Below are 25960 nucleotides of genomic sequence, written 5' to 3'. Positions count from 1 at the left end.
TCAGGCAATCAAGACTGAGCACACCAGGTTTCCATGCTCCAGAGGGATGAAAAAAATAATAATACAGATGGATATAAAAATTAAGCTTTCCAAACATGACCAGATAGGCACACGTACAATAATACACACGTCTTTCTAGCCAAAATAACGGTAAGCCAAAATTGACGCTCTGTTTTTTTTAGGCACCAATTTACATTTTAGAAGCCCACAATGCAAAACCTGAACTGGGGAATAAGCAGGGTAGAATTTGCTTTCTTTTCAGGCCTATTTCAACTTCCTTAGTTTTGATGCGAGCTGCAAGAGACCAACTGAACGCTTGACCTTAAGGAAACGGTCTGACACGAAGTCAAAATGGTCTAGCCTCCTCTCAGGAGGCTTGGAACCCAACCCAACTGGGCAGCAGTTGAGTATGTCCAAGCTGTCCTTGGTCATGTCAGACATGGGACCCTCAAGCTGATGACCGGCCAAACCGCCCTTCTTCCTTAACATATGGGCACCATGTCTTCTAAGCAGAGAAACACCTGGTGGTTTTCAGCTCCAGGAAGCTCCGACGTCAAACTGAGTTTGAAACTGGAAGGAAGGAAGACCCGAAGCACTTGGGAATGTCTCATGGCGTGCAAAAGTCCCATTTTCACAGGAGAATCCGAACTCCCTTCAAAAATGCTTGGGGACCTTGGGAATTCCTGCTTGTCGTCCCCGGGAATCTCTGTCCTGGGGTTGATGGGCCCTGGGGATTAACGGTCTTCCCCAGGTCACTCTAAGGGTCACGGACAGAAGGAGCCCTTGGCCAGCACCCAGCAGGCTGATTTACAAAGGAGGTACTCCTGCCTCCGTCTCTGCGCTAAGGAGCTTACGTCAAAGAGAGGAATCCTTGCAAACCGACCTGCCACGGAAAACTCTCCTTTTTGGTGCAAACCAAGCAGCGGTTCCCATTCAAAGGAACAGCAGGAATGACCTTACCTTTCTCGCCTTTCGCTTTTTGACTCCGGCGAGTTTAAAGAGGGCGAATTTAGTCACGTTCAAAATATGAAAACCGGCCTAGAAAGCAGCTTGGGATAACCGTATACCACCCATTCACACTAAGGCATTGCATAAGCTGAAAAGGTACTGGAGGGGCTTTCGGGTAGTGTCAACAGCTGCCTCCCTGGAAAAGCCAACAGGCTCCCCCAGTGATCAATATCCTGTCAATCAAAGGCTTTGGGGGGACACCCCCATCCCCAAATCGGCTTTAAAAAAAAAAAAAAACCAAGCTTGAACCCTTTGCACCCTTAGTAGGTAGAACTTTTTCCTTTGGAAAGGAAGGCAAATATTGCAATATTTGGGATAAGGTTGCAAGATCCAAGCCGGGCCGGTCACACCAGGAGCAGGGGGAATCTCTGGTCCCGGGAACCGACCCAGATTGGATCTTGCAACAACTTTTCCTTTGGAAGCCCCCGGAGACCTCCCCCAACCCCAGCCCGGCCTCAGCAGCAGCTTAGCTGGAAGGCTGAAATTGCGGAGGTCAAAGCGAGAGAAACCCAGATTTTTCTCCAGCGTTGCAAAACCACAAGAATTCCCCGATTCTCCTGCGCGGCCTTGGGTTGGGGGAGGGGGAAGGGGCGGGGGGGGCGATAAGAGAGGCGCCCCCCTTCCTTTCCTGCCCCCCCCAACGCCCAGGCGGGGGAGGGGTCTGCCTGGCTGGCCTTCCTCCCTTCCAGCCCCCTCCCCTCTTTTCTTGATGCCCGGGGGCCCCCATTGCCAGGTTGGCATTATTTGAGGGGGATTCAGGCCGAGGGCAGTGCCCCCCGGGGCCTTTTGGGGAGGGGTCCCCGTTCTCTGGGGCTGAGCCTCCTCCTCCTCCCCCCCGCCCTGCCCTGCCCTGCTTCCCCGGGTCCCTGCGGCAGAGCAGGCCGCGGCGGTGCCCTCTGCCCGGGCGGGCTCCTCTCGGCCGGCCTTGAAGGGCAGCGGCGGCGCCGGCTCCGGCCTCTCCGAGGGCCGGGGACGGAGCAACCCCCCACCCGCCCCCGGCACCCACCTGCCCAGCGAGGGCCGCGCTCCCGGCCCGGCCCGCCCGCCTTGCGCCCGCCCGCCGGGGCCGGCGAGGAGGCGGCGGCGGCGGCGGGCGGCGAGGGCGTCGGCGGTGTCGGCTGCTGCTGCTGCGGGGGCGTCGCGGCGGGGCCGGGCGGGGCTGCGGCGCCGGGGGCGGCGAGGGCTGCGGCGACGGCTTCAGCGCCATGGCGAGGCCCGCGGAGGGATCCGGCCGCGGGGCGGAGCGGAGGACGAGCGGCGGCGGCGGCGGCGGCGGCAGGAGGAGGAGGAGGAGGAGGAGGCTGCCTTTGCCCGCCCGGCTCCCTTCCCTCGCTCGCTCGCTCGCGCCCGCCGAGCCCCGGAACCGCTTCCCTCCTTCGTCTCCTGCTGCTGCTGCTGCTGCTGCCCGGGCACGCGCGCGCGCGCTCCCGCCGACACACCGGCGCCCCCTCCCACTCTGGCGGGCACGCGCCTTCGTCCCGGGAGGAGCAGGCAGCCTCTGAGCACCTGCAGAGTGCAGAAGGGCCGATCGGGGGCTCTTGGCGCCCCCGCTTCCAAGGGGGCGCATCCCCGCCTTTTGTGCAAGGGACCCCCCTTTCTACACGGCCCCCTTTTTTTTCTACAAGGACCCCCTCCCCATTTTTTGGAGGTCTGTAGGCAAAGCCCCGGCCTGCCCGGTTGCCCCCCCACCTTCCAGGAGCCGGGAAGGCGCCCGCGGGCCAAGGGCGCCAAGGGCGGCGGGCGCCCGGTTGCAAAAGGGACGCTTTCGCCCTGGGGCCGGTCTCTCGAGGTCGGGTCCGCTCCCGTTTCACCGGCGATGGGGGAAAGGAGGAGGAGGAGGAGGAGGGGGAGAAAGCCTTCGATGCTCGGGGTCTTGTTTCAAGGGTGGGAGGGACGGACCCCGGTGAATTCGGGGGGCGCAAAGAAGCCACCGTTCACACAACAGATCGAGCCGCAAAGTCTACACGTGGGGCGGAAAAAAAAAAACCCCTCGGCGCCGGGTTGGTTTCCTTTGCAAGCGGTTCCGTCCCGGCTGCGTGTCGAGCGGGTTCAAGCCAGCCCTGCCCTGAACTCGGCCGACCTCAGGAGCTGCGGTTTTCATACTTTGGGGGTGGGTGGGTGGGGGGGTGTCTTTATTAATGAATCAGGCCGTCTAATGAAGCCGGATTGGGGGCAGCAACAGAAGCCGAGATGCAAGAACCGCCCGACTCCACAGATGGGGGGATGCGAAGCCACCAACTGAAAATCGGGCTTAGGAGGCACAAATGGTTTTTGCAGTGCCCAAAACATGTATTTCTCTCCCCCCCCCACCCACCCAGATCTCTTACCTCTCAAATCTGCAAAGATCCCTGGGAAATGGATGTTGCAAACCGAAAAAAGCCAAATATGTCAATTACGTGTACATCATAGCGTATACAATAAGGCTACTATGTATTAATAGATGTTTGCTTAATTAGTTATAAGAAAAGCTGAGTTTGCTTCCTGTTTACTTGGAAGCTAGCTGGAGGAAGGGAGGAATTGCTTAAATACCCAGAAAGGTGACATCTTTGTTGTGACCAACCAAAAAAAAGAAAAAAGAAAAAAAGAGAAGAGCAATCTTGTGATTTTCCAGAATTCACTCCCAAACTGGCTGCTCAGCAAAGTGGGGAGGGGGCTGCAAAACCACCACTGGGAAGACTTGTTGGACTAAGCTGAAGATTTCAAGGGGGCTGAAAAGGCAAGGAAAGGCCCTCAGAACAGATCGGCATGAAACAAATTACAATTTTATCCCTTGCCGTTCAGAGATAAAAACCGTCCTTTTCGCAGCGTAAAATGAAACTTAGCTGAGGCTTCGGGGTCTTAGATGCTTCTCAGCGACAACAGGACAAGCGGGTTGCGAGAGGGCACTGCCCATTAGTCACCCAATGGAGCAAGGGTGGAGGGCAGCACCAGAAAGGGTGGGCTTGACACACCTGTAGAGCCACAGCCCCACCCACCCCTGGGCACCATTTGAAGACTGAAAGGACTACTTGGCAGCTCTTTGGAGTCTAGCTTGGTCTAACCTGAGACCAGGGGTTTCTCTGACTTTGGCAACTTTTAAGATTGTGGACTTCAACTCCCAGCATTCTCCAGTGTTGCTGGAATTCTGGGAGTTGAAGGCCACAAGTCTGAAAAGCGGCCAAGGTTGGAGTGCTAAAAAACATGGTGCGTTTGATTAGGTCCCGTCGAACCCAGCAAGAGACTTCCAGTAAAGCTTAAGAACCGGCATTCTCAGTCTGGCCCAACACATCGAAGGGGATCAGCAACCAGAGATGAAGGAAAAGAGGGAGGTTGGCCTACAGCAGGGGCCTTCAAACTTGACAGCTTTAAGACTGGTGGACTTCCACTCCCAGAATTCCTCCTCTAGTCATGTCAGCTCAGGAATTCCGGGAGTTGAAATCCACAAGTCTTAAACTTGCCAAGTTTGAAGAGCCTTGTGATAGATGATGGACAGATCAATAGATCAATAAATAGGTAGGTAGCTATGGAGAGATGATACATACATAGATGATTGATAGATAGATAGGTAAATAGGAAGGTAGGTACGGAGATGATAAATAGATAATCAGGGGCCTTCAAACTTGACAGCTTTAAGACTGGTGGACTTCCACTCCCAGAATTCCTCCTCCTCCAGTCATGTCAGCTCAGGAATTCCGGGAGTTGAAATCCACACGTTTTAAACTTGCCAAGTTTGAAGAACCTTGTTCTACATCAGGTCTCCAAACTTGGCAACTTTAAAGACTTGTGGACTTCAACTCCCAGCATTCTCCAGCCAGCAAGTTTGGGGACCCCTGTTCTGGATCCTTCAAGAAGCCGAATGGGATTTGAGGGTCCAGCAGAAGCGGCTGTGGACCGCCTCACCCTGTGCCTACGTGACCAACTGGGGAAGGGCGCCCGGAGCGCCCAGCAAGGAAAGCTGGCCCTGCTACTTCCTCTCCGGCAGGACAAAGGACGGGGCCATGGTTGGAACGGCGGCTGGATTTCAATGTACCCTTTGTCCGGTGGCCTCTTTGGCATCTATTGTCTGCATACAAGCCCCCCCCACCCCCTTTCCCTCACAAAAGTCACTTTTATCAGTAGGGTGAGCTAAGGAACAGGGCAGGAATCCATCCGGGCGGCAAAAACCGGACGATCTGAATGAGAGGAACTGAAGAGATCCCTGCAAACGGGGGAGATCTCCAATGATTCAGGGACGCCCCCCTACAAATGAGAAGGGATCCCACACAGTAGCAGCTGCGAGCACACAATTAAACCCCAATACATTTTTGGACTCTTTCCTGGGGTGAAGCTGGGCGTCTACAAGGAGAGCTTTTTCTTACCAGAAAATCTTTTTTTCTTGTTTTGCTCTTTTTTAAAAAAATTCCTGGTCTAGTTTGTTATACAGAGCCAGCCACCTGGAGTCTGCCAATAAACTATAACTAGGCAAACCCCAGCTTCCTGTAATAGACCAGGGACCTTTAAGGCTTGTGGACTTCAATGCTCAGAATTCTGGGAGTTGAAGTCCACAAGCCTTAAAGGGGCCAAGGTTGGAGACCCCTATAATAGACAACTTAGCGACTGCTGCATTTTTACCACCAAATACGCATATTATGCACAAATATCACAGGTTGGACTTTTATCCGGTTTAATAGACTCTCGTTGCTGAGGTTACAATCCAGGTTTATTTGTTTTTTTAAAAAGTAGACACTGATGGGGTGTTTTGAGTGCCAGTCAAGCTACATGCTTCCCCTGAATAAGACCGGCTGCTCTCAGCTGAGATTGGAGGGTGGGTTTTCTTTTTTTCATTGCTCTACCTCAGTACGCTAAGTGGGGTTTCCCAGTTACAAACACAACCGAAAAGGCCTCTAAAAAAACTCGCTGCGTCTTGGTCAGTTTGGGGAGGAGCCTCTCAGCCGAAGCAGCAGCGATAAACAGGTTCACCCACTCACCCTCCAGTGGTTGAGGAATGGCAAATCTGCTACTAAAAAACCTAGCGGCTCTTTTCTTGCCACCCAGCTCCTGTTCATTCTGGACTCCTCATCCCCTCTTCCTTTCCTGTCCTCTGGCAGAATCCGCTTGCCCACGCCTGACGGGGTGGCCACGCGCTCACTTCCTCCTCATTTCGAGGGAAATCAATGAGGAAGCAAAAACAACAACACAGCAATGCAAAAAAAAATAATCCCAGGATCGTTCAAAATAAATATATATATATATATATAACCCCAGTAGGTGCTGTGTGGCGGAAATCATGGCTCTTATATTCTCTGAGATAGCCCTCCCGTGCAGTTTGAATCTTTAAAATGCATTTGTCCCGTATCTTAGGGAAAACATGACCTCCAGAGGCTCAGAAGCCAGCGAATGGGAAGATCAATGAGCTGCATGCTAGTGTGTACACACACACACACACACACACACAACACACAGAGTTCCTCCTCGTTGTACAGACTCATCCCCTCCCCTACTCCAGGGAAAAACGACTGAGGCCACAGAATCAGGGCCATTAGGTTTGTCAAGGTTCAGGGTCTTTGACTGCGTCTTGTTTGGCTTACTGTGGCCAAAACTCAGGACCCTGGCTAGTTGCTGCCAAAGGAGCCAAGGTTCATAAGCCAAGAACAAGCCCTGGATTTTGGTCCTGGCTTTATAAAAGGAAAACAACAAGCCAGGATCTAGGCCTTTGACCAGATGCTGAGCAAACCCTTTCCCTGGAGGCAGTTGCTGGAACGAAGGCCTCGGAGAGACCCAGGCCGAGCCCTTGTGATGCTGGCTTGGTCAATGCCAGGAACTGCAGCCCAATCCAGGCCCAGGTGCCTGGGAGGCCCTCGCTGCACAAACCCAGCAGGATTTCTTAGGGAGGCAGCGCGTCACTTGGGGGCCTCCAGACGAATCCATAACTCACTACTTTCTCTTACACGCGCTGAAGGAGCAAAACACCGCGGCCACCCAAAGTGCGGCGGCTGGCTCTTAGCGCTGAAGGACCAGGGTGCCATGCAAGCTACTGTGCAAAAGAAGCTTTCTTTAAAAACTCGGCAGCTCTGTAGCTGGTTCCGCATCTCATTCCTCGCTGCTAAGTCTAAGGTGGCTACGAAGAACGTCGAGAGTCTGGCCCAGGCAAAGCCGGCACCAGGGAACGCCAAACCCCGCCACCCATCCTTCCCCGGGGAAAGCCTGCGCAAAAGAGGGCAGCATCAACACCCCAGCGCCTCTTTCCCCCTTTTCAGAAAAGGGGGGTTTGGAGCAGAGATTCGGGGGGTGGGGGAAGAGGAGGAGGAGTTCTCTCCTCACTTTGGTAGCCTTCCGACAGCCTCGCTGCAGCAGAACGCCACACCTGGGACTCTGCAATGGACATGCACGGCACAGAGCGGAAGCTACACAACGGGAGCCAAGGCAAACACGCACAAACACACACACACACAGTGATACAATCTCCCTAAACGGCAAAGGTGGGAATCGGGACGGGACGGGACCCCACAAAATGTACGGCCAGGGATCAGCGGTGGCAGAGAAAAGGATTCAGCTGCAAAGAAAGTGGAGGGAAAGAGGAAGGGAAGGGAAGGAAGGAAGGAAAGGAGAAAGAAAGAAGGGAAGGAGGAAGGAAGGGAAGGAGGGAGGGTGGAAGGAAGGAAAGGAGAAAAGGAAAGGAGGGAGGGAGGAAAGGAAGGAAAGGAGGTAGGAAAGGAGAAAAGAAGGAAAGGAGGGAGGGAGGAAAGGAAGGAAGGACAGGAGGGAGGGAGGAAAGGAAGGGACCACATAAGGACCAAAAGCCTATCCAGAAAGAGAGGCACATTCCCCTGGCAGACGCCCCAATCAAAGGACTCCAGCCCTCATTCTCCAGCACCCGGTCAGGGTTCCGTCTGCACTGAGCCCACCTCCCCACAAGGCCACTAACTCCCCCGCCCAACTCATCCTGGGGAGGGAAGCCGACATTCGGGTATCGCTTTCAGCGTAGGCTGGACGTCAAAGCCCCCGCAGCCCTGCCTGCTCCTTCCGAAATAAAACCTAAGGGTCGTGTTGGTTCCTGCACTTCTGTCTCTCCTTGGGCGAAACCTGCAGAGCCGAAAGACCCCCGGGGAAGGGGCAGCAGAGAGGGAGAGGGAGGGCAGGGAGGGAAGGAAGGCCCAGCAGCCGGTGAGGGTTTCCCTACGGAGAGCCTAAGGCAAGCTAGCGAGCAGAGGAAAAGGCGCCTGCAGGGCCGTCGGTGGCCCAAGGGTTTAGTGCAAAGGATCCAGAGACCGGACGCTCGTCCCTTGGCTAGGTTTCCCAGCCTCTTTTTGCCAAAAAGGACCACGCCCGCTTCGCCCTCCCGACACCCTTCCTGCACCCGATGGTGGTCACCTCCGTTGCCTCTGCGCCTGCTGGTCACTTGCCCCTCTTGCCCCTCCCCTTGCGGGAGGAGGGCTTCCCGCTGCCCCCCGCGGAGGAAGCCGCCGGAGAGGCCACGGGGATGTTGATCTGCCCGTCCTGGATCTCCTGCCTGGCCTCGGCGGGCAGGTGGTTGATCTTCTGCTGGGTCTCCAGGTAGAACATGACGTCGCGGAGCTGCTCCTGGACCTCGGTGATCTGGAGGTCCTTCTGCTCGCAGGTCTCCTTCAGGAGCTTCTCCTCGTCCTTCAGCTGGTTCTGGAGCTGGAGCTGGTTGGCCCGCAGGCATTTGTTCATCTCCTGCTCCTCCTTCAGCTCGTTGGTCAGCTTGGACACCTTGGTGCTCAGCTGGCTGCACCTGGGAGGGGAGAAGGGGGAACTGAGGCGGCGGCGGCAGGAACTGCAGCAGCGAAAGAATCTTCACTGGGATAAAAGGAGCAGCGATTTCTGCCTCTTGATAAACCACCACTGGCTCTCTGAACAGTCTGACAAGCATCCATGCCCTGGAAAATATTCCACCCCTCTAGACGGGGTCTTCAGACTTGGCAGCTTCAAGACTCGTGGACTTCAACTCCCAGAATTCCTCCTCCAGTCATGTCAGCTCAGGAATTCTGGGAGTTGAAGCCCACAAGTCTTCAAGCTGCCAAGTTTGAAGACCCTTGTGAAGATGACACATACACAGATGATCGATCGATAGGTGAATAGATAGGTGGATACGGACAGAGAGATGATAGATAGGTGAGACATCAGGGGTCTTCCAACTTGGCTGCTTGAAGACTCGTGGACTTCAACTCCCAGAATTCCTCCTCCAGTCATGTCAGCTCAGGAATTCTGGGAGTTGAAGAGTCCACACATCTTAAACTTGCCAAGTCTGAAGACCCTTAACCTAGGATTTAATACTTGCAGTCCTTGACTTGCCACCGTTTGAAGTTACAACAAATAATGGAGAATTATGACTCAAATTTGAAATCCCACCCCGCAAATTCCTATGACTGGAACTGAAGTGCTCAGGCCCCTGGAGGTGGAGGCCCTCTGAGACTTGTAGGCCACCAAATCTCATTTTAATGTATGCCGATTAGTGTACATTCAAAGTTGACACTAAAATTAGTCTAAGCCTAGACGGGGGCTTCATTTACGGCTGTGGGCAGCGTTCCGCCATCAAGCGACTGCCTTTCACGATGGCTTTGCCAAAAGCTAGCCCTTCCTGTCTTCAGCAAAACCCTGCCCCAGCGAGCCTTTGGTGCGTTTCACAAGTGCGGCATTTGCTGAATGACTGTTGCAAAATATATATATATAATAATAATAATAAAACACCAACCCCACCCCCCCCAGGTCATGTGACTATTCTATAACTGTAATGGGCAGGTTCCCATCATAGCTGTGTGTCGAGGAGCACCTGTCTGTCCCTCCTCAGGACCTTAATTCCAGACCAAGAGGAAAACCTGCTGGTCCACAGGGGTGGGGGATGCAGGACTAGATTCACCCATCACATAGGTGCATTTCGCACCCGGGATGGCTAATTTAGGAGCACCCAGTTCAAAGTTCTGAAAGTTACCCACTTCCGTTCGACCGACTGCCTCTCCTTCAGCAAGTCGTTCAGTCTCTGTTCGAGCGAGTCGCATTTCTCAATCGTCTCTTTAAATTTGGCTTTCATGTTGTTGATCTGCAAATAATATTTGAAAAAAGGGCGTTTTATAAGGTCCAGATGGATGCTCTCTGCATGGCTCAGAATCTGACACAGGATCATCCTTCTCAGGATGTTTTCTGGGTGAGTAGTAATTGCTAGAGCGAAATGTTATCCTTTGGGTTGGGAAACGAACATCTTGTTTACTACCAATTGGGAGAATATTCCTGGAGTTCCCTTAGAAAAAGATGGACTCTGCTTTGGAAGAGGAAACTGCCCCATGAAGTGGCTTCCTTACTCCAGCACGGCTACCTCCAAGGCCCTTGAGATCCTGAGCCTTCTCCAGGGGCTTCTTGGCTGGGCTTGGGTCCCAGGAGCAAAGTGGCTGACTTACATCCACCATGCATTCAAAAATGGAAGGCGATCAGTCTGGCCCTGAAATCTGGTTCCTGCTGACCACGGGAACAAAACATTCCGAAGGAACTTACTTCTTCGGCCGTGTCCTTTTCTATTCGGACGATCTTGTTCTCCCAGTAGATGCGCTGGGACTCCAGCTGGCTGGTTAACAAGTAGGAATACTGCATTCAGAAAGAGAGAGAGAGAGAGAGAGAGAGAAAAAAAAAGTAGACAAGCCATCCTTATGTTCTCTAGAGCAGAGGTCTGGCCACTTTAAGACTTGTGGACTTCAACTCCCAGAGTTCCTCAAAGCTGGCTGAGGAACTCTGGGAGTTGGAAGTCCACAAGCCTTAAAGTGGCCAGGGTTGGAGATCTCTGCTCTAGAGGAGAGCTGGAATCCCATCGCAGGAGTCTCCCCAACTCCAAGTTACACTCAAGAAAGACAACCCCAGACGACGACAAACATTCCACAGGGTATCCGTTGAGTTAGCCATGAAAGTCTCCCCAAACGAACCACCTGGGAAGAGCACTGACACACACTTACTTCTAGTTGTAAGGCATCGATTTTCTCCTCCTGACACACGTCCCCCTCACATTCGTACTGAACCAGCTTGCCGTCTGTTTTGCTGGCCACCAGACGGTGGACGTAATTGTCTGGAGAAAAGACAACAGCCAACTGGTCATCCTGAATCAAGGCCCGAGTCGAAGCAGCTCAGGGGTCACCTCCAACTTGTGCCCGCCTTCAGGTGTGCGTTAAAGTGAGAAGATTCACCTGGCAGAGAACTTGGAAAGGTGAGCTGGCTCTTTGGAAAGTAAAGAACTGGTCTTTGGTGGCCCTCAACTTCTCCCCACCCAAGGAGTACAAGTTTTGCTCTCAAGAACGGAGCCCCCTCTGATCGTGGGAAGGTAGATGGACAGGGGGTCTCCCCAACTTGTTAAGGGGGTGGGGCTGGGGGGGAGGGTCTGTGGAACAGGGCTTACCCCCGGCGTAGTCCCAGACCCTGTGATTGGTCAGCTGCATGGCGTAGGTGTGCTGTGTCTCCTCAAAGTGCTTGTAGGCGTGCCGACTCACATAACGCCCGCATCCGATGTGCCCGCAGATGAGGCATATCCAAAGGTTCTGTAGAACAGGAGGAGGAAGACAACCGATGTCCAAATTCTATTTCCCAAGAAGCAACACGGCTAATTTCTGAACCGACATGGACTCACTCACTTCTTGGACTCCACATTCAAAACATTTGTTTTCTTCCACAGGTTCTGGAGTCTGGCAGTACCTGCAGACGGGGCACCTGGAGAAGGGAGAATGCCTTGAGGACTCCAAACTAGGTCGCCCGGCCGTGACCTTCTGGATCGCCTTTGCTCCCCACCCACCCCCGCTCTGATTCCCCCTTCTCCGCCCTCATGTGGGGGGGGGTGTCTTACGTGGTGTCCTCCCACCGCTGCAGACACTGACTGTGGAAGCTGTGGTTGCAGACCGTGGTCAGGATCCCGTTGACCGATTCATCCATCCTCTCCAAGCAGACGGTGCATTTGGGGAGCTCGGTCAGGTCCATGACGGGCAGGCTGGCCCCCTGTGGGAGGAGAGGACACCCTGGTGCATGGACTTCAACTCCCAGAATTCCCCAGCCAGCAGGTTGCAAAACCCTGCCTTAGCCAGTCCACCTTCCAGCTGCAGTGAACAGCAACTGGGAACCTCTACAAGCCGATCGGTTAGAATTTCCTCTGGAGCATCAGAAAAGGCTGCTGGGCCTTATCCCCATATTATCCCCACTGTGACACCCCTCCCCTCGCTCCAGTGGCATCTCACACTGGAAGGCGGCTAACTGGGGAAAGATCCCGCCCCCCCCAAGAGAAAACAGAGAAGCAGCAACCGCTTACGTCTTCTGACTTGAAGACCTCTGCCCTTTCCACATAGACGAGCTGACAAACGTCTTCTTCTATGGAGTTGAACTGCCGACCGTTGCAAGCCATGTAGAAGCTGTCGGCATCGGCCTGCGCAGAAGGCAGAGGAGAACAGTCGGGAGGGAAATTGAATCGTTGTAATTGATCGGAGGTCTGTTTTAGCACTGTAGCAATAGCACTTAGGCTTATATATCGCTTCACGGTGCGTTCCAGCCCCTCTCTAAGCGGTTTACAGAGTCAGCCCCCAACTATCTGGGTCCTCGTTTTACCGACCTCAGAAGGACGGAAGGCTGAGTCAACCTTGAACCTGGTGAGATTTGAACTGCCAAATTGGAGGCAGCCGCCAGTCAGCAAAAGTAGCCTGCAGTACTGCACTCTGACCACTGCGCCACCGTGGCTCACCATTTTCCTTAACTTCTCACCCCTTTCCTCAAAATATAAATTATATAAGAAGAGGCCAGCGGCACTCGCTCACACAGCCGCTTCCCCTCTCACAGTCAGGACTTTCTAGTCCAGCTACCAATAACGGTCCCCTTTTCCCCCCCGAGTTGTAAGAGCAGCGTATATGTTTTTGGATCACAACCAGATAGAAGAGGCATGGAAGGAGCCTTCAGCCCAAAGCGGAAGTCGCTCTTTGTTCTTACCTGAGTCCGGAATTTGATGAGCACCATGTACTGGTTTGGGGTGGAATCTCGGATGATTTTCATGTGTTCGATGTCATCATAAAAAGACGCCACAAACTTCATGAGGTCGTGGCTGGTCATTGTGGCAGGGACCGTGAGAATACACAGCATGGCGCTGCGTCGCACCTCTTCCTTTAAGGAGGTCATTTTGCTGCACAAGGGAAGAATGAAGACCAGTCAGCGAGTCCGTTCTTTTTGCTTCGACTCTATAATGCAGCGTTCACCAATCTTAAGTACTTTTAAGACATCTGGACTTGCTGGCAGGGGAATTCTGGGAGCTGAAGTTCACAAGTCTTAAAAGTTGCCAACTTTGGAGACCCCTGCCTTAAAGCCTTTAACGCGAGTCCTGCTTTCTTACTTTGTCTTGTAGAGGTGCATAATGCCGTGAGCTATTTCAACCGATGGATTCCCACTGAAAAAGGAGATCTGGTCGGGGAGCTGCTTTGATGGGGAATCCAGCGTAGTCCCACTGCTTCCACTTTGGCTATCCTGATTCTTGTGGTCCTCAGTGGAGGAAGCCTCAGCTGCACCAGCTTTGTCCATCATCTCTTTCGCCTCGTCTTTTTCAGAAATCCAAAAACAGATAAGTTAGAAAACTGACACTTCCCAGCTGCAATCCATATTTATTTATTTAAGATTTTTTCTCATTAAAAGGTAAGGTGGTGCTTTGAGACAATGCGCAAAAGAATGGCAGAAAATGTCTTAGAAATGTTCTATCAGAGTAAAAATAGGCCATTAAGATTCTGAATCCAGAGAAACTGCTCAGACACCAGCTCATATTTCTGAGCGACGCTGTACCAGAAGATTAAATATTGCCAGTAACAATCCAGAGCGAAGTACTAATTTCTGATTACTGGTCTTATTGATTCCTACGCTCATGAAAAATTAATCGGCAGACTTCAAGAATCACTTGAAATGGTGCCTTGCAAAGAAGCTTGCAGAAAAGTTGCTTGCAAGTGAATCTGTTTAACAGCCTGCCCGCCCAGATGCAATTCTCTGCATTTTTGTGAACAAAGGAGCCTTAAAATTCTTGCTTAAGCAGCTAGATGCCAAGCTGGCCTCAAAAGGTAGGTTTTGCCTGGCCTTCAACAGCTGCTTATTAACCAGGGAGGATGGATGGATGGACAGACAGACATATATACAAATATACACCATGAAATATACACAACTCCAATCAAATAGTGCTTATCCACTTGTGCCAATCATTCTCTACATCGGGGGTCTTCAAACTTGACAGCTTTAAGACTTGTGGACTTCAACTCCAAGAATTCCTCCTCCAGTCAATGTTAACTCAGGAATTCTGGGAGTTGAAGTCCACAAGTCTTAAACTTGGCTACATCCTAGAGAAATGTATCACTCATCCTTCTGCTTGGGGGCACAAAACAATGTGTCGCAGGTACCTGGATCCGGCTTTATCGTCTCAATGATCACATCTGTCATCTCCCGCCGGCCGATGTGTTGGTGGATTATGGTCGCCTTCTCCACGGGCGCCTTGCCCTCCAAGGTCACTGTGGCAGCCGCCAGCGACGTCTCCTGCATCGCCTCATCAGACATCTCAGTAGCTGGAGGAGGAGCAGGAGGATCCGCCCGGCGGTTAGAATCTCCGCACAACCCAACCGCAGCCACCCCAGACCAGCTCAACCCGAACCCGGCACGTGTGCTGAGCTAGTCAGGCTAGGGGCTGTTTGTCCTCCGCCCTACAAACAGGCCCAGAGCCTCCCGTCGAGTTGCCAAACACATAAACAGGCCCACAAAAGGAGAGAAGTCAATAACGGGGGCCTGACAGATGTTGCTCTCAATCAGGGAGTCTCGAACCTGGGCCCCTTGAAGTCCTCCCGTCTTCAAGGGGCCCAGGTTCGAGACCCTCCTGCCTCTAAATTGGTGTTTTTCAAGCACGGGAGCGTTAAGGTGGGAGGACCTCAACTCCCAGAATCCCCCAGCCAGCTTGGGAGCGTTGAAGCTGGGTGGACTTCAAGCCCCAGAATCCTGGTGGGTGGGGGATTCTGGGAGTTGAAGTCCGCCCGTCTCACGCGCGGAAAAACACCGGATTTAGGCAGCAGGACCTCGACGTTTCGGCTTTCGCGGCCCGCGGCTCCCTCCCCCGCCCTCCTGGCCCCCTCTAGCCGTGTCCCCACGTCCCCTGCCCGCCGCCCCGCGGCCTCACCGGCAGCGCTGTAAGAGAAGCCGCCCGGCACGGGCGAAGACTCGGCCAGCTCCAAGCGAAGGACCACCAGGGACACACTCATAGGGGCCGCCCCCCGCGGAGGGTCCCGGGCCTGCGGGGTCCGAGTTCGGGCGGGAGGGAAACGGGAGACACGGGAGCCCCTCGGATCGCCCAGCGCTTCCGCCTCCCCGCCCTCCTGACCTTTGACACGGGCGGCCGGAGGGGCGGCGCGCAGGCGCCCTGCGGTCACGCGGGGCGAGTGGGCGGGGAGCGGCGGGCGTGGCTTATGACTCCTCCTCCTGCTGCCCGCTTCCAAACCCGGAAGGGCTCTCGTCGGTGGAAGATCTCCCCGGAGGGCGGGGGGAGTGGGTAGGAGTGGAGCCCAGGGGCGCCTTGGCTGCGGAGGATGGGTGGTGTAGTCGCCCCACAGCCTGTCTTTGGCTTTCAAGGAGGAGGGGGAGGAGGAGCCTCCCAGGGGAAAGGCTGGGGCCAATGGGAGTTGGAGTCCAGCGCATCTGTCGGGGGCTGGGAAGGTCGGCAGGTTGGAGATGCCAAGGGGGATCTGCCTCCAGGTCCCCCCTGTGTTTTGGGGTGGGGGCTGCTGGCAAGGGACCCTCCAGGAAGGGGCATCTCTGATCCCTGCTTTTCTTGGGCCCTTTTGGGGAGCCTCTGGAAATGATGCTCCTGGGGGACGGGGTTTCTCCGTCGTCACGGCCACTTAAACGATGGGTGGACATCAACTCCCGGAATTCCTGGCTGGGGAGGGGGCACTTGCCCTCCACCCACCTTCAAGAGGCCAAGGCTGAGAAACTCTGGCCCGTAAGAAGCGACGGGGCTTCCCCCACCCCCCAAAAATCTACACAATAGTCCACGTCTCTTCAAAAAATGTGCCCGGTATCATTAAGGTCATAAATGTAAATGTGTAAATGTGCCCCGATATTCTCTTTTGCACGAGTCTCTGAAGCCTTTCCCTCTCCTTTGACACGCGCAGTGCCAGAGCATGGGTTTCGGGAGAGTTTTCCAAGCCTTTTGCGGCTGCCCCGCAAGGAGAGTACCGATCCTTCTGTCTCCCCGGCACAAACCGCCAGACGTGGCCCGGTGGAGGAATTACGCATCCTGTCCCTACAGAGCGGTGATCTTTGACATGGGTGGAGTTCTCCTCCCTTCTCCATACAAGCTGGCCATGGGTAGGTGGTTTTCCCAGAGTTTATTCCGTCACCTTCTCTTCCCTCTGCTGGGTCTGTTTGAAATTTCCCGGCTTTCAGCTGTTGAATTTCTCCCACCTTCCGGAGCACCAGTTCACACCGTGATTCCCGACGCTTCCTCGGTGTCGGCTTTACTCCTGTGCTGCTTAATTGCACTATATGCTACATTATGCTTAAAATCTTTTGGGTCCCGAGAGAGGGATATGACCCCCGCACCGGACTCCCTGCCTTTGTTTAGATTGGGAAATTCGGAATTGTGTCCCCGCCGGCACCATCAAAGAGGCCTTAAGATCTGGGGGTGAGGAGAGGCCCTGGATGCGGTTCATGAGAGGGCAGCTGAAGTGGGCAGAATTTCTGCAAGAGTTCAGACAACAGTGCTCCAGAATTGTAAGCCAGTTTTCCCCGTTGGTTCCTGGGGGGATGAGGGAGGGTGGAGGAGGAGGGTCTCGAGCTGAGTGTATGTGGAAGCACCTTGGGACAGTTCCATGGATGAACAGCCTCAAGGTTAATGTCCTTTTTCCCAACAAGCTTGTTTTGTTTTTTCCATAATGCCACAAGTTAGATGAGCTCAACCAGAAAAGATCCGTCACTGCGTTGGGAATTTAAAAGAGTTTATAGCTACCACGATATCTCAGAAATTAGGCTGGTTTTTTTGTAATCAAAAAAAAAAGAGAGAGAGAAACTTTACAATTGAATTTATAAACTACATAAGACGATTGCTGTTTACTTCTTCGTTGAAAAAAGCACCCAACATTTCTCTTTCCCTCCCCAGGCAAATGCTTCTGTTCCAGCAGACTCTTTCCTTTTGGAACTAACCAGAATAGAAATGTCGGACCAGCTCCCTGCTATGACCGAGGCCGTAAAGTGCATCAGAGCCAGAGGTCTCAAGGCGGCCGTTTTGACGAACAACTTTTATCTAGAAAGTGGAGAGAGTTTTCTACCTATAGACAGAAAGCAATTTGATGTGGTACGTTCTTTGTGCTCCGCAAGAAACTCCCATTGCTTCATCACGATAGTTATAGCTTAATAATTATGCTTGCCTAAACTTGCATCGGAGCACTCGGGGCTTGTGAAGGAAAACGAATTTTATTTTTCTCTATGTAGCTCCCATAATGGAATATCTTAGAAGAAAGATTCAGTATCTTGGCTATTTGGACCCCTCAGATCTCCTTGTTCAACTGATGATTATCTAACTGCCTTTATTTAAAAAAAATAATCTTTTTTTTAAAAAAAAGATTAATTGGAAGCCTCTGGCTAGCCAGATTTCTTACTTGATTAAGCAACTGCATGAAATAGTACATTCTGTTATTGCTTGGTTAATATCTTTAAGGCCATCAATGAAACCTTGAAGGAAGAACATAACCTTAAACCCGCACGTGAAACATAAGATGCCATTTGCTCTTTCTGTTCTATTTATTTATTTATTTTTATTTATTTATTGTTCTATTTATTGTATTTTTAAATCCCTTCCCCAATCCATCCTGCCTGCCTGCCTGCCTGGTGTTGGGCTTTTGTCTCCCAGATTGTGGAATCCTGTCGGGAAGGGGTGTGCAAACCCGACCCTCGGATCTACCAGCTGTGCTTGGAGCACCTGGGTGTCCTGGCCAAGGAGTCCATCTTCCTGGATGACATCGGACAGAACCTCAAAGCTGCCAGCCAACTTGGCATTAAGACCCTGAAGGTGAAGGAAGGAGAACGCTTTTAAAACGAGTCTTCCCAGAGCTGACCTAACCTCCTTCAGTTAGCCTTTGTTTTTGAAGCGGTTCTCTAGATATAAACATCTAGCTCTACTTTTTTGTCATTTGCCCCCAGCAGAGGTAGTTGCAGATGTACGTGCTTTGTGCGTGGAAACTCTTCTTTTAAATGCAGGGTTCTTCCACGCCTATTTGCTGCTTCAGTTCCTTCGTTCCTTCCTCAGGTCGACGATGCGGACTCTGCGATTCAAGAATTAGAGACCTACCTCGCTTTCCCTTTGCGTTGCGCGGTTCCTTACGTGTCTTCTGTGAGGCCGGCCATGGAAATCCCCACAGCGCCTCTACAGAAGTATCTTGAAAACGTCTTGGGGGCCCAAGTGAAAGGTACCGGAGTTGATGTTCCCCTTTTGCGTGGGAGGCAGGGGTTGCCTTTATTGGGAATATTCAGTGGTGGCCCCGTTTGCAGCTCCTGTAAGAAAGCCGAGGAACTTGAATGGCAGAAGGGCGCAGATGGGAGCCAAACTTCCTCTCCAAACCCTCCCACTTTGCAGAGTTGCAGAGATACAACAGAGGGGACCCCGGATTCCGTGCGGGGTCTCCTGGGGCCCTCTGGCTCACGTGGCCTGTTCCTGACTGTCCTCCTTGGCTGCGACTTTGCAGGTTCTCTGGAGCTGCAGCAGTTCAGTCACGGGCAGTCCAACCCGACTTACTACGTCAGATTTGGGGACCATCAGTTGGTTCTAAGGAAGAAGCCGCCGGGGAAGCTCTTGCCCTCTGCTCATGCGGTAGAGAGAGAATACAGGTGAAAAATCCAGCAAGTATAGCGATAAAGAGGCACCCCCGTTTACCTGTGATGTGGCAATGCTAACAAGGAAAGCTCCCGGCCCTGTGGATTGCCATCTTCATTCTTGACCTTAGTTGGCAGCAAGAATATCATAAGCCAGCGCATCTGAAGGGCACCACATCTATGAATATGATTATTTCTTCTTCTTTTTCTCCTCCTCCTCCTCCTCCTCTTCCCACAGCGCCTCTTCCCACCTTAATTCTCTTCTCTTCCTCTTGGGCAGGGTTCTGAAGGCCCTCAGGGATACCGGCATCCCTGTTCCAAAAGTCCTGGCCTTATGTGAAGATTCGAGGTGAGTTCCGGGCCCAGTTCCGCATGGGATGGCGTTTGGGGGGCCTGAAAACCTCACGATGGCCTACTAACGCCCTGATATTGCTCCAGGGTCATCGGCACCCCCTTCTACCTGATGGAGTACAGCCCCGGCCGGATCTTCAAGGACCCTTCTCTTCCGGAGCTGGAGCCTCACCAGCGGACGGAGGTTTATAGTGCCATGAACAGCGTCCTCTGTCAAATCCACAGTGTGGACATCCAAACTGTTGGCCTGGAGGATTATGGGAAACACGGTAGGCAAAGCCCCTCTCCGCCGCTTCCTTGCAGGAACTCTCGTATTTGGGGTTCTGTTAAAACAAAATTGGATCCTCTGATGGAGGATTGTACCCGTTTAAAATGGATTTTTGTAGGGTAGAGGATAAACGGAGATATTAACATTGTAGGCAATTACGTCCAGCGGCAAATCCAGACGTGGAGCAAGCAATATCGAGCCACGGAGACCCGCACAATCCCAGCCATGGAGAGGCTCCTCAAATGGTTCCCATCCCACCTTCCAGCCAGCGAGCAGCTCTCGATTGTTCATGGAGATTTCAGGTACGGCGGCTCACCTGTTGTGTTTCTACTGGTTTTACAGAAGCCTTTTTTAGAAGCAGGAAAGTAGGAACGTGCGTGTTTGTGTGTGTGTGTCTTTTAAAACAAGGAAATGGAGACTTGGGACCAATTCTTCGTGTGCTGCAGGCCCCGAAGTAGCACTTCAGAATGCATCCCGTTCAGCCTAGGAAACGGACCTGCCTCTGGTTCTCAGCTGACGCAGGACCTTTAATTTTTCTCTGCAGAATGGGCACCAATTGGAAAACTGGGAGGCGGGGAGGAAGAAGTGTCCTCACTCTCGCCCCTCAAAAAACAATTGGCTTTGCGGTTCATTAAAATTAGGGAGAACCTGGACCTCAGCCCCCAGCAGCCCCCAGAAAAACCCAAACCAGAAGAAAAGACTTAATTTAGTTTTCTATTTAAAAAAAAGAGGAAGGAAACTTTCTCCTAAGCCTGATGCGTTTTGGGACCCCTCCCCAACTCGTGGGATGCTTTGTCATCAGAAAATAATCCGCCTTGCTTTGCAGCAAATCTTCTCCGTTCTGCTGGGTTGGAGTCGCAGTTCCGGCGTGGGCAGAGATGCCCTTGTGACCGACTGGGCTTTTCGGCAGTGGCTGTTTTCCCCCTTGTAGGCTGGACAATCTTATCTTCCACCCCGAGAAACTGGAAGTTGTTGCTGTCCTTGACTGGGAGCTCTCCACCTTGGGGGACCCGCTCTGCGACGTGGCCTATAACTGCCTGCCGTATTTCATGCCTTCGGATTGCAGCATCATAAAAGGTGCCCGCATATTGCCAAGCATCGGGGGTAAACAGAGGCGTCCCCACTAAACGGCGGAGTACCAGAGTTGGAAAGGGCCTTGGAGGTCTTTGTGGCGGTCCGGTCTCTGGAGCAGAGAGGGAAGGGCCTCTCCGGGGGACCACGAGGGCCTTTATCACCTGAGTTGATGGGATGCTGGAGGCTCTCCTGCAAGAGTTGGCCTGTAAGACCCAGACTGGCAGCTCGGCCAGGTGGGAAGAGGAGGGTTTCCTGCCGCAGGTATTTAACAGAGGTTCAGCTTCTCCTCTATTCCTTCATGGAAGAGGAGGAGGAGGAAGGTAGCACGACCGCGATCCCAGCCTGGCGCTTGGCCCAGGCCTAACCCGGCTTGCCTCTTTGCAGGCTTGAGCGACTGTGACCTCAACCAGCTGGCCATTCCCAGGGCAGAGGCCTACCTGCAGATGTACTGCCGTCACCGAGACATCCCTCCGGTCGACAACTGGCACTTCTACATGGCCTTTTCCTTTTTCAGAGTGGCTGCCATCCTACAGGGGGTCTACAAGCGCTTCCTCGCAGGTGACTCGGTTCTGTGGGTGGACGGGAAAAGCGCTGGGAACTGCCCACCCTGCAGGACGGGGAGGGGGCGACCCCCAAAGGTACTGAGCCATCTGTGCTTGTCCCCCACCCAGGCCAGGCCAGTTCAGCAACAGCCGAAAGCGCTGGGAAGCTTGCGGAGTTCATGGCGGGCCTTGCCTGGGATTTTGCCACGAAGGAAGGCTTCCGGATCTTCAGGGAGCTGCCCAGTCCTGGAGCACCCATCAGGACATTCGGGACGTGGGCTGGCCCAAGGCTGCTCCCAACGAGAGGCTACGCCACGCGGAGCCCTGCATCCGAGCCCCAGCTGGTCCTCTCTCCCGAGGGCCTGCCCAGCCGCGTCCTGGAGCTGCACCACAAGCTGAAGAGATTTATGGATTCCCACATTTACCCGTCTGAGCAGCTCCTGCGAGACCACCAGTCTTCCCCGAGTAGGTGGACTCCCCATTCTCTGGTAGAAGAACTGAAGGCAAGTTCCTGGTCCTTGAGAAACCTGGCCAGCTTCGTGGTTGGTGGCCACGGGGACACGGCTTTATCAAGGGACGAGTGGCGCTTTGCAAAGCGATTAAATGGCGGGTTGGCCTCCTGCCCCAAGAAGCTTGCAGGCTCAAGTTTCGCCACTCACAGGAGGAGGAATAAGAGGGGATTAGAGCAAAGGGCAGCGGATCTCAGAGGATCTGATTTTGGTTGGAAGGGTGAAGGCAAGGAGCTAAGGAAGAGATTCTCAACCGCGGCGGCCTTAAGATGCGTGGGCGTCAACTCCCCGAATTCCCCCGTGCTCCTCATCTTTCTCTCTCCTCTCTTTCTTCTTGTCCTGCAGGAGAAGGCAAAATCCGAGGGGCTCTGGAACCTTTTCTTGCCCTTGGAGAGTGACCCCGAGGCGAAATACGGAGCAGGCTTGACCAACGTGGAATTTGCCCACTTAAGTGAACTGATGGGGACTTCAGTCTATGCGCCCGAGGTACCCGGGAGAAAGCCCCCACGGGGGCACGCTTGGGCAGAAGGCCGAGGCCGCGACCTCGGTGTGCCTCCTCTGTCCCAGAAGGGCCATTCATCCCTCCAGACCCCAAAGAGCCACAGATCAGACCCCAAAGCCCTGCCAACCTTGTTTGGCCTGCTTGATTGCCTTCCCTTCTGAAAACGGTTAAGGGCCGTCTCCGCTCCCACCGAAGAATTATGTAGCCCATCGTTTCCAGATCCAAGGAATGCGGTGCTCTTTGACTAACCCCCTCAGCTAATCACGGTTGCCTTCTCCAGGTCTTCAACTGCTCTGCTCCAGACACCGGCAACATGGAAGTGTTGGTACGCTACGGCACAGAAGCCCAGAAGGAGCGCTGGCTGGTGCCTTTGCTGGAAGGCAGGATCCGTTCCTGCTTTGCGATGACCGAACCCCAGGTCGGTGCCCACCTCCGTCCCACACGTCTTGGGGTTTTCTGGGACCCACGGAGGAAGCTCCGGACCGGTCAGGGGTGGGATTCAATTTCTTTAACAACTGGTTCTGTGGGCGTGGCTTAGTTGGTGGGTGTGGTTTGGTGGTCATGTGACTGGATGGGCGTGGCCAACTCAACATCACTCCCGTCGAGGCTCGCATCTCCTCGCCTGGCCTCTCATGACTGTGGGGATGCTGCAACAGTCGTAAGTGTGAAAAATGGTCATAAGTCACTTTTTTCAGTGCCATTGTAACTTTGAATGGTCCCTCCACACAAGCAAAGTACCAGCAAAGGAGGGGGGAAAAAAACTCCAGAGATGTTCCAGGAAATCTAGTCCTGCCAAGAATGTAATAAGGGTTAATGGAGAGGCCGTTTCTGTAAGCAACACCAGAATGTTTCCTTCCTGCCTTCCTTACAGGATTAGTCCACTAATTTCTTCTAACAACCGGTTCTCCCAACTGCTTAGAATGTTAACAACCGGTTCTAGCGAATAGGTGTGAACTGGTAGAATCCCACCCCTGGGTCTGGTCCAGAACAGAGATGCAGGGGTGCTGATCTAGTTGCCCCTGCAAGGAAGTGTGTCTTCCCTTAGGTCGCTTCCTCTGATGCCACCAACATTGAGGCTTCTATTACCAGAGAACAAGACACTTACGTTCTTAATGGGCACAAGTGGTGGATTTCAGGTAGGCTTGGATGTCCCCCCGGGTTTCAATGCACTTCCCCAAGTTTCCGTGCTACAAAGGGAAAACTAAATTAAAAAAAACAACAGTTGTGCTGTGGGAGGAGAGCTTCCTCGTGCCTTTGGTGGACAATCATAGGGGTTGTCCTAAAGCCAAAGCGGGCATCTGCCCTGGAGATCAAAGTTTGGGGCCAATTTGATCCTGGTCCAAACCAACGGCCTGGTTCCGTCGCCAGTAAGCTCTCCCTGTTCAACAGGGGAGACGAAAGGACCGGCGGATTCAGGGGCGTCTTTTCTCAACGTAGAAAGCCTCTCGTTCATTCCGGCAGGTTCCCTGGACCCTCGTTGCCAGCTCTGCCTCTTTATGGGCAAGTCCAACCCTGAAGCCCAGAGACACCAGCAACAGTCGATGCTGCTGGTCCCCATGGACACCCCTGGCATCACCGTCACCCGGCCGCTCAGCGTTTTCGGCTTGGAAGACGCCCCAGGTGAGGTCGAGCCTCTTAGCTGCTCAGTGGTTTGGTGGGAGGGGTATCGGCCTTTAACACACCTTCGGGTCCCATTCAGACAAAGCCTCGCCTCTTTCCCCTTCCAGCTGGCCACGGGCAGATGACCTTTGAGAACGTCCGCGTTCCCCAAGAGAATCTCCTGCTCGGCCCTGGCCGTGGGTTCGAAATTGCCCAGGGCCGGCTGGGCCCTGGAAGGATCCACCACTGCATGAGGCTGATCGGCCTGGCGGAAAGAGCGCTAGCCCTCATGAAGGAGCGGGTGAGCAGCTCCACAAAGGCCGCTTGGCCTCCCTGTTTCCTCTCGCCCTGGGCAAGCTCTGGTTCTGTGGGTCCTTGGGAAGCGGGTAGAAAGACCGTGTGGGTCACTTATTTGGGGCAACCCCTTCCTCCCTGGTGCCTTGGTTGGCAGGTGAGCACCCGCGTGGCCTTTGGGAAGCTGCTAGCGGAACAGGGCACCATTAGGGCGGACCTGGCCGAGTCCCGCCTGGAGATCGAGCAGGCCCGGCTCCTTGTCCTCAAGGCAGCCCATCTCATGGACACCGTGGGAAACAAGGTAATATATGTGTGTGTGGTGGGGGGGATGAGAATCCCAGAGACGGGAACGCCACGAACCCCAAAGTCTCCTTTTGGCTGCAGGGCGGCCACAGAGGGCGCCCCCTACTTTCTGCCATGCACTGGGAAGTGGGGGGGGCTTCTTGCGAGGGGCCCAGCGGTCAGTTTCCCCACTTTCTGCTGGTCTGCGTGGAAAAGCCTCCCGAAGGGGGTTGTTGCCCCACTGGCTTCTGTCTCCACCTGTCTAGGAAGCTGCTCTGGAGATCGCCTTGATCAAAGTCGTGGCTCCGAGGGTGGCGCTGCGGGTCGTTGACCGGGCTATCCAGGTGAGATCCAGGGCGGCTTTTCTGACACTTGAGCCTAACTCCTCCTTCAATTTAAGGCTGAGAATTCCTCAGCCAGCCGTGGGCTGTTCTGGGTGTTGAAGTCCACATGTCTTAAAGTCACCAAGGTTGGACCACCCCGCTTTAGAGGGCAACCGTGCTGGCTGGGGAATTCTGGGAGGTGAAGTCCACGTCTTCAACTTATCAAGGTTGGATCACTCAGGATCGGGATTCCCTCTTGCGGGGTTTCATCCGCCTTGCAAACCTTTAAAACTTCCCCTTGGCTTCCTACCTTTCTTCCCCGCAGGCCTTTGGCGCAGCCGGCCTCGGCAGCGATCTGCCCCTGGCCCAGGCCTTTGCTTGGGCACGAGTCCTGCGCTTGGCCGATGGCCCCGATGAAGTCCACAAGGCAGCCATCGCGAAAATGGAACTGAAACGCCGGCTGGGCCTCGGTGGAGTCTGAGCGGACGCGCAGGCCACGTTTTGAAGGAGCAGAGGCCACGTTTTCCAGCAAGGCTCAGCGGCGTCTAGAGTTGATTTGCGGAAATACTGGAATACTGGAGCATGGAAGAACTGTGCAGCTGGCCTCTTCTTGATTTTGCTGGCTGATGTTCCGGATTTTGAACACTTTGTGCTTTGTGGATCTCGGGAACTCAGTTCCTCTTTGCTTTTCTTTGGGAAGCGGGAAGGAGAGAGAAGATGGGGACAATCTGCCAAAGGTTTCTTGCAAAGAGGTGTCTGTTAGTCCCTTCAGGGAAGGACTGCGGTTTGGGGGTTATGTAATCTTTTTGATCATGCAGCTGGTGAGGAATCATGGGTGGGGAAACACTGTGAAAGATGCTACAGAATGCAGGGTTAGAAAAGCCACCAATAAATGAACTACTTGCTGTTTTTCAGGTGACAAATCCTCAAGTTTGGTTTGTTTTATCCAGAAACTGATAAAACGGGTAAAGGGAGAGGCAGGCCCGATTGGCGGACGATTGTTCTTGTCCTTGAAGGTCCCTTGGAGACTTGTGCCGTTGGCTTTCTGCAGGAGAAGGCTTCCCACTGGGGCAAAACCCTCTAATTCAAGCCCTGGGTTCAAAAGCCAAACCCTCCCAAGAATCTGAAATGAAAGGAAGTCAACTTCTTTTACTTTGGAGGGGTGGGGGGGGACACGCCAGATTTTGGGGTTCCTCCTCTGCGGGTTTATTCAGATTTCATCCAAGGAAACTTTAGGGGAAGAAGAACACTCTCGATTGGGGGGGTTCCTTTGTCAAGCCAAGAAGCCCCAGAGAACCAGGAATGCCACCAAGGGCCGGAGGGGAAGGGGCTGAAGCCCCCCACCTCCCCTTTCCACTCCTGGAAAGCTTGCGCTCTGCCTGGCCTGGAAGGGGATC

General features: G+C 53.6%; 3 protein-coding genes across 4 annotated transcripts in view; 1 reads left to right on the top strand and 2 right to left on the bottom strand.

Moving 5' to 3' along the window:
* ATXN2 (ataxin 2) overlaps positions 1 to 2180 on the bottom strand; it is a 32811-nt gene extending 30631 nt beyond the window's left edge. The window contains 1 exon segment of the mRNA XM_087913283.1: positions 2015 to 2180. The gene's annotated coding sequence lies outside the window, so the exon portion shown is untranslated.
* A 6061-nt stretch (positions 2181 to 8241) lies between these two features.
* On the bottom strand, positions 8242 to 15352 carry BRAP (BRCA1 associated protein). The gene is made up of 12 exons (XM_026719468.2): positions 15134 to 15352; positions 14370 to 14531; positions 13328 to 13529; positions 12931 to 13120; positions 12263 to 12376; positions 11807 to 11955; positions 11598 to 11673; positions 11366 to 11504; positions 10929 to 11038; positions 10477 to 10566; positions 9924 to 10027; positions 8242 to 8722 (listed from the first exon to the last, which is right to left on the bottom strand). Exons 1-12 carry the CDS (start codon positions 15213 to 15215, stop codon positions 8362 to 8364), a joined length of 1779 nt encoding a protein of 592 aa, XP_026575253.1. The 5' UTR covers positions 15216 to 15352; the 3' UTR covers positions 8242 to 8361.
* A 74-nt stretch (positions 15353 to 15426) lies between these two features.
* Positions 15427 to 25486, top strand: ACAD10 (acyl-CoA dehydrogenase family member 10). Of its 2 annotated transcripts, none has more exons than XM_087913282.1 (21): positions 15427 to 15666; positions 16125 to 16320; positions 16577 to 16725; positions 17111 to 17305; positions 17861 to 18019; positions 18257 to 18416; positions 18693 to 18834; positions 19100 to 19168; positions 19258 to 19439; positions 19590 to 19740; positions 20370 to 20515; positions 20897 to 21070; positions 21184 to 21557; positions 21909 to 22049; positions 22346 to 22483; positions 23111 to 23201; positions 23527 to 23685; positions 23793 to 23965; positions 24116 to 24259; positions 24507 to 24584; positions 24889 to 25486. In XM_087913282.1, the coding sequence occupies exons 2-21, from the start codon at positions 16134 to 16136 to the stop codon at positions 25042 to 25044; spliced, it is 3168 nt and encodes a 1055-aa protein (XP_087769408.1). In that variant the 5' UTR covers positions 15427 to 15666; positions 16125 to 16133; the 3' UTR covers positions 25045 to 25486. The 2 variants fall into 2 exon arrangements, with proteins under 2 accessions (XP_087769408.1, XP_087769407.1); XM_087913281.1 differs by having other exon boundaries at positions 15430 to 15502.
* The last annotated feature ends 474 nt before the right edge of the window (positions 25487 to 25960 follow it).

Source organism: Pseudonaja textilis, chromosome 15 (genome assembly GCF_049901715.1).
Source record: "Pseudonaja textilis isolate UNSWEBS1 chromosome 15, rPseTex1.2, whole genome shotgun sequence".
Classification (NCBI taxonomy): Eukaryota; Metazoa; Chordata; class Lepidosauria; order Squamata; family Elapidae; genus Pseudonaja; species Pseudonaja textilis.
The sequence above is the reverse complement of the archived record's forward strand: the minus strand, read 5'-3'. Positions and strand labels throughout refer to the sequence as shown.

Coding starts and splice junctions, on each gene's coding strand:
- BRAP (XM_026719468.2), bottom strand. CDS start 15,215: ATGAGTGTGTCCCTGGTGGTCCTTCGCTTGGAGCTGGCCGAGTCTTCG. Junction 11,674..11,806: donor CAGCGGTGGGAGGACACCAC/GTAAGACACCCC, acceptor TCCCTTCTCCAG/GTGCCCCGTCTGCAGGTACT. Junction 10,567..10,928: donor TCGATGCCTTACAACTAGAA/GTAAGTGTGTGT, acceptor TTCTGAATGCAG/TATTCCTACTTGTTAACCAG.
- ACAD10 (XM_087913282.1), top strand. CDS start 16,134: ATGGGTTTCGGGAGAGTTTTCCAAGCCTTTTGCGGCTGCCCCGCAAGG. Junction 21,558..21,908: donor CTCTGGTAGAAGAACTGAAG/GCAAGTTCCTGG, acceptor CTTGTCCTGCAG/GAGAAGGCAAAATCCGAGGG. Junction 23,202..23,526: donor GCACAAGTGGTGGATTTCAG/GTAGGCTTGGAT, acceptor TCATTCCGGCAG/GTTCCCTGGACCCTCGTTGC.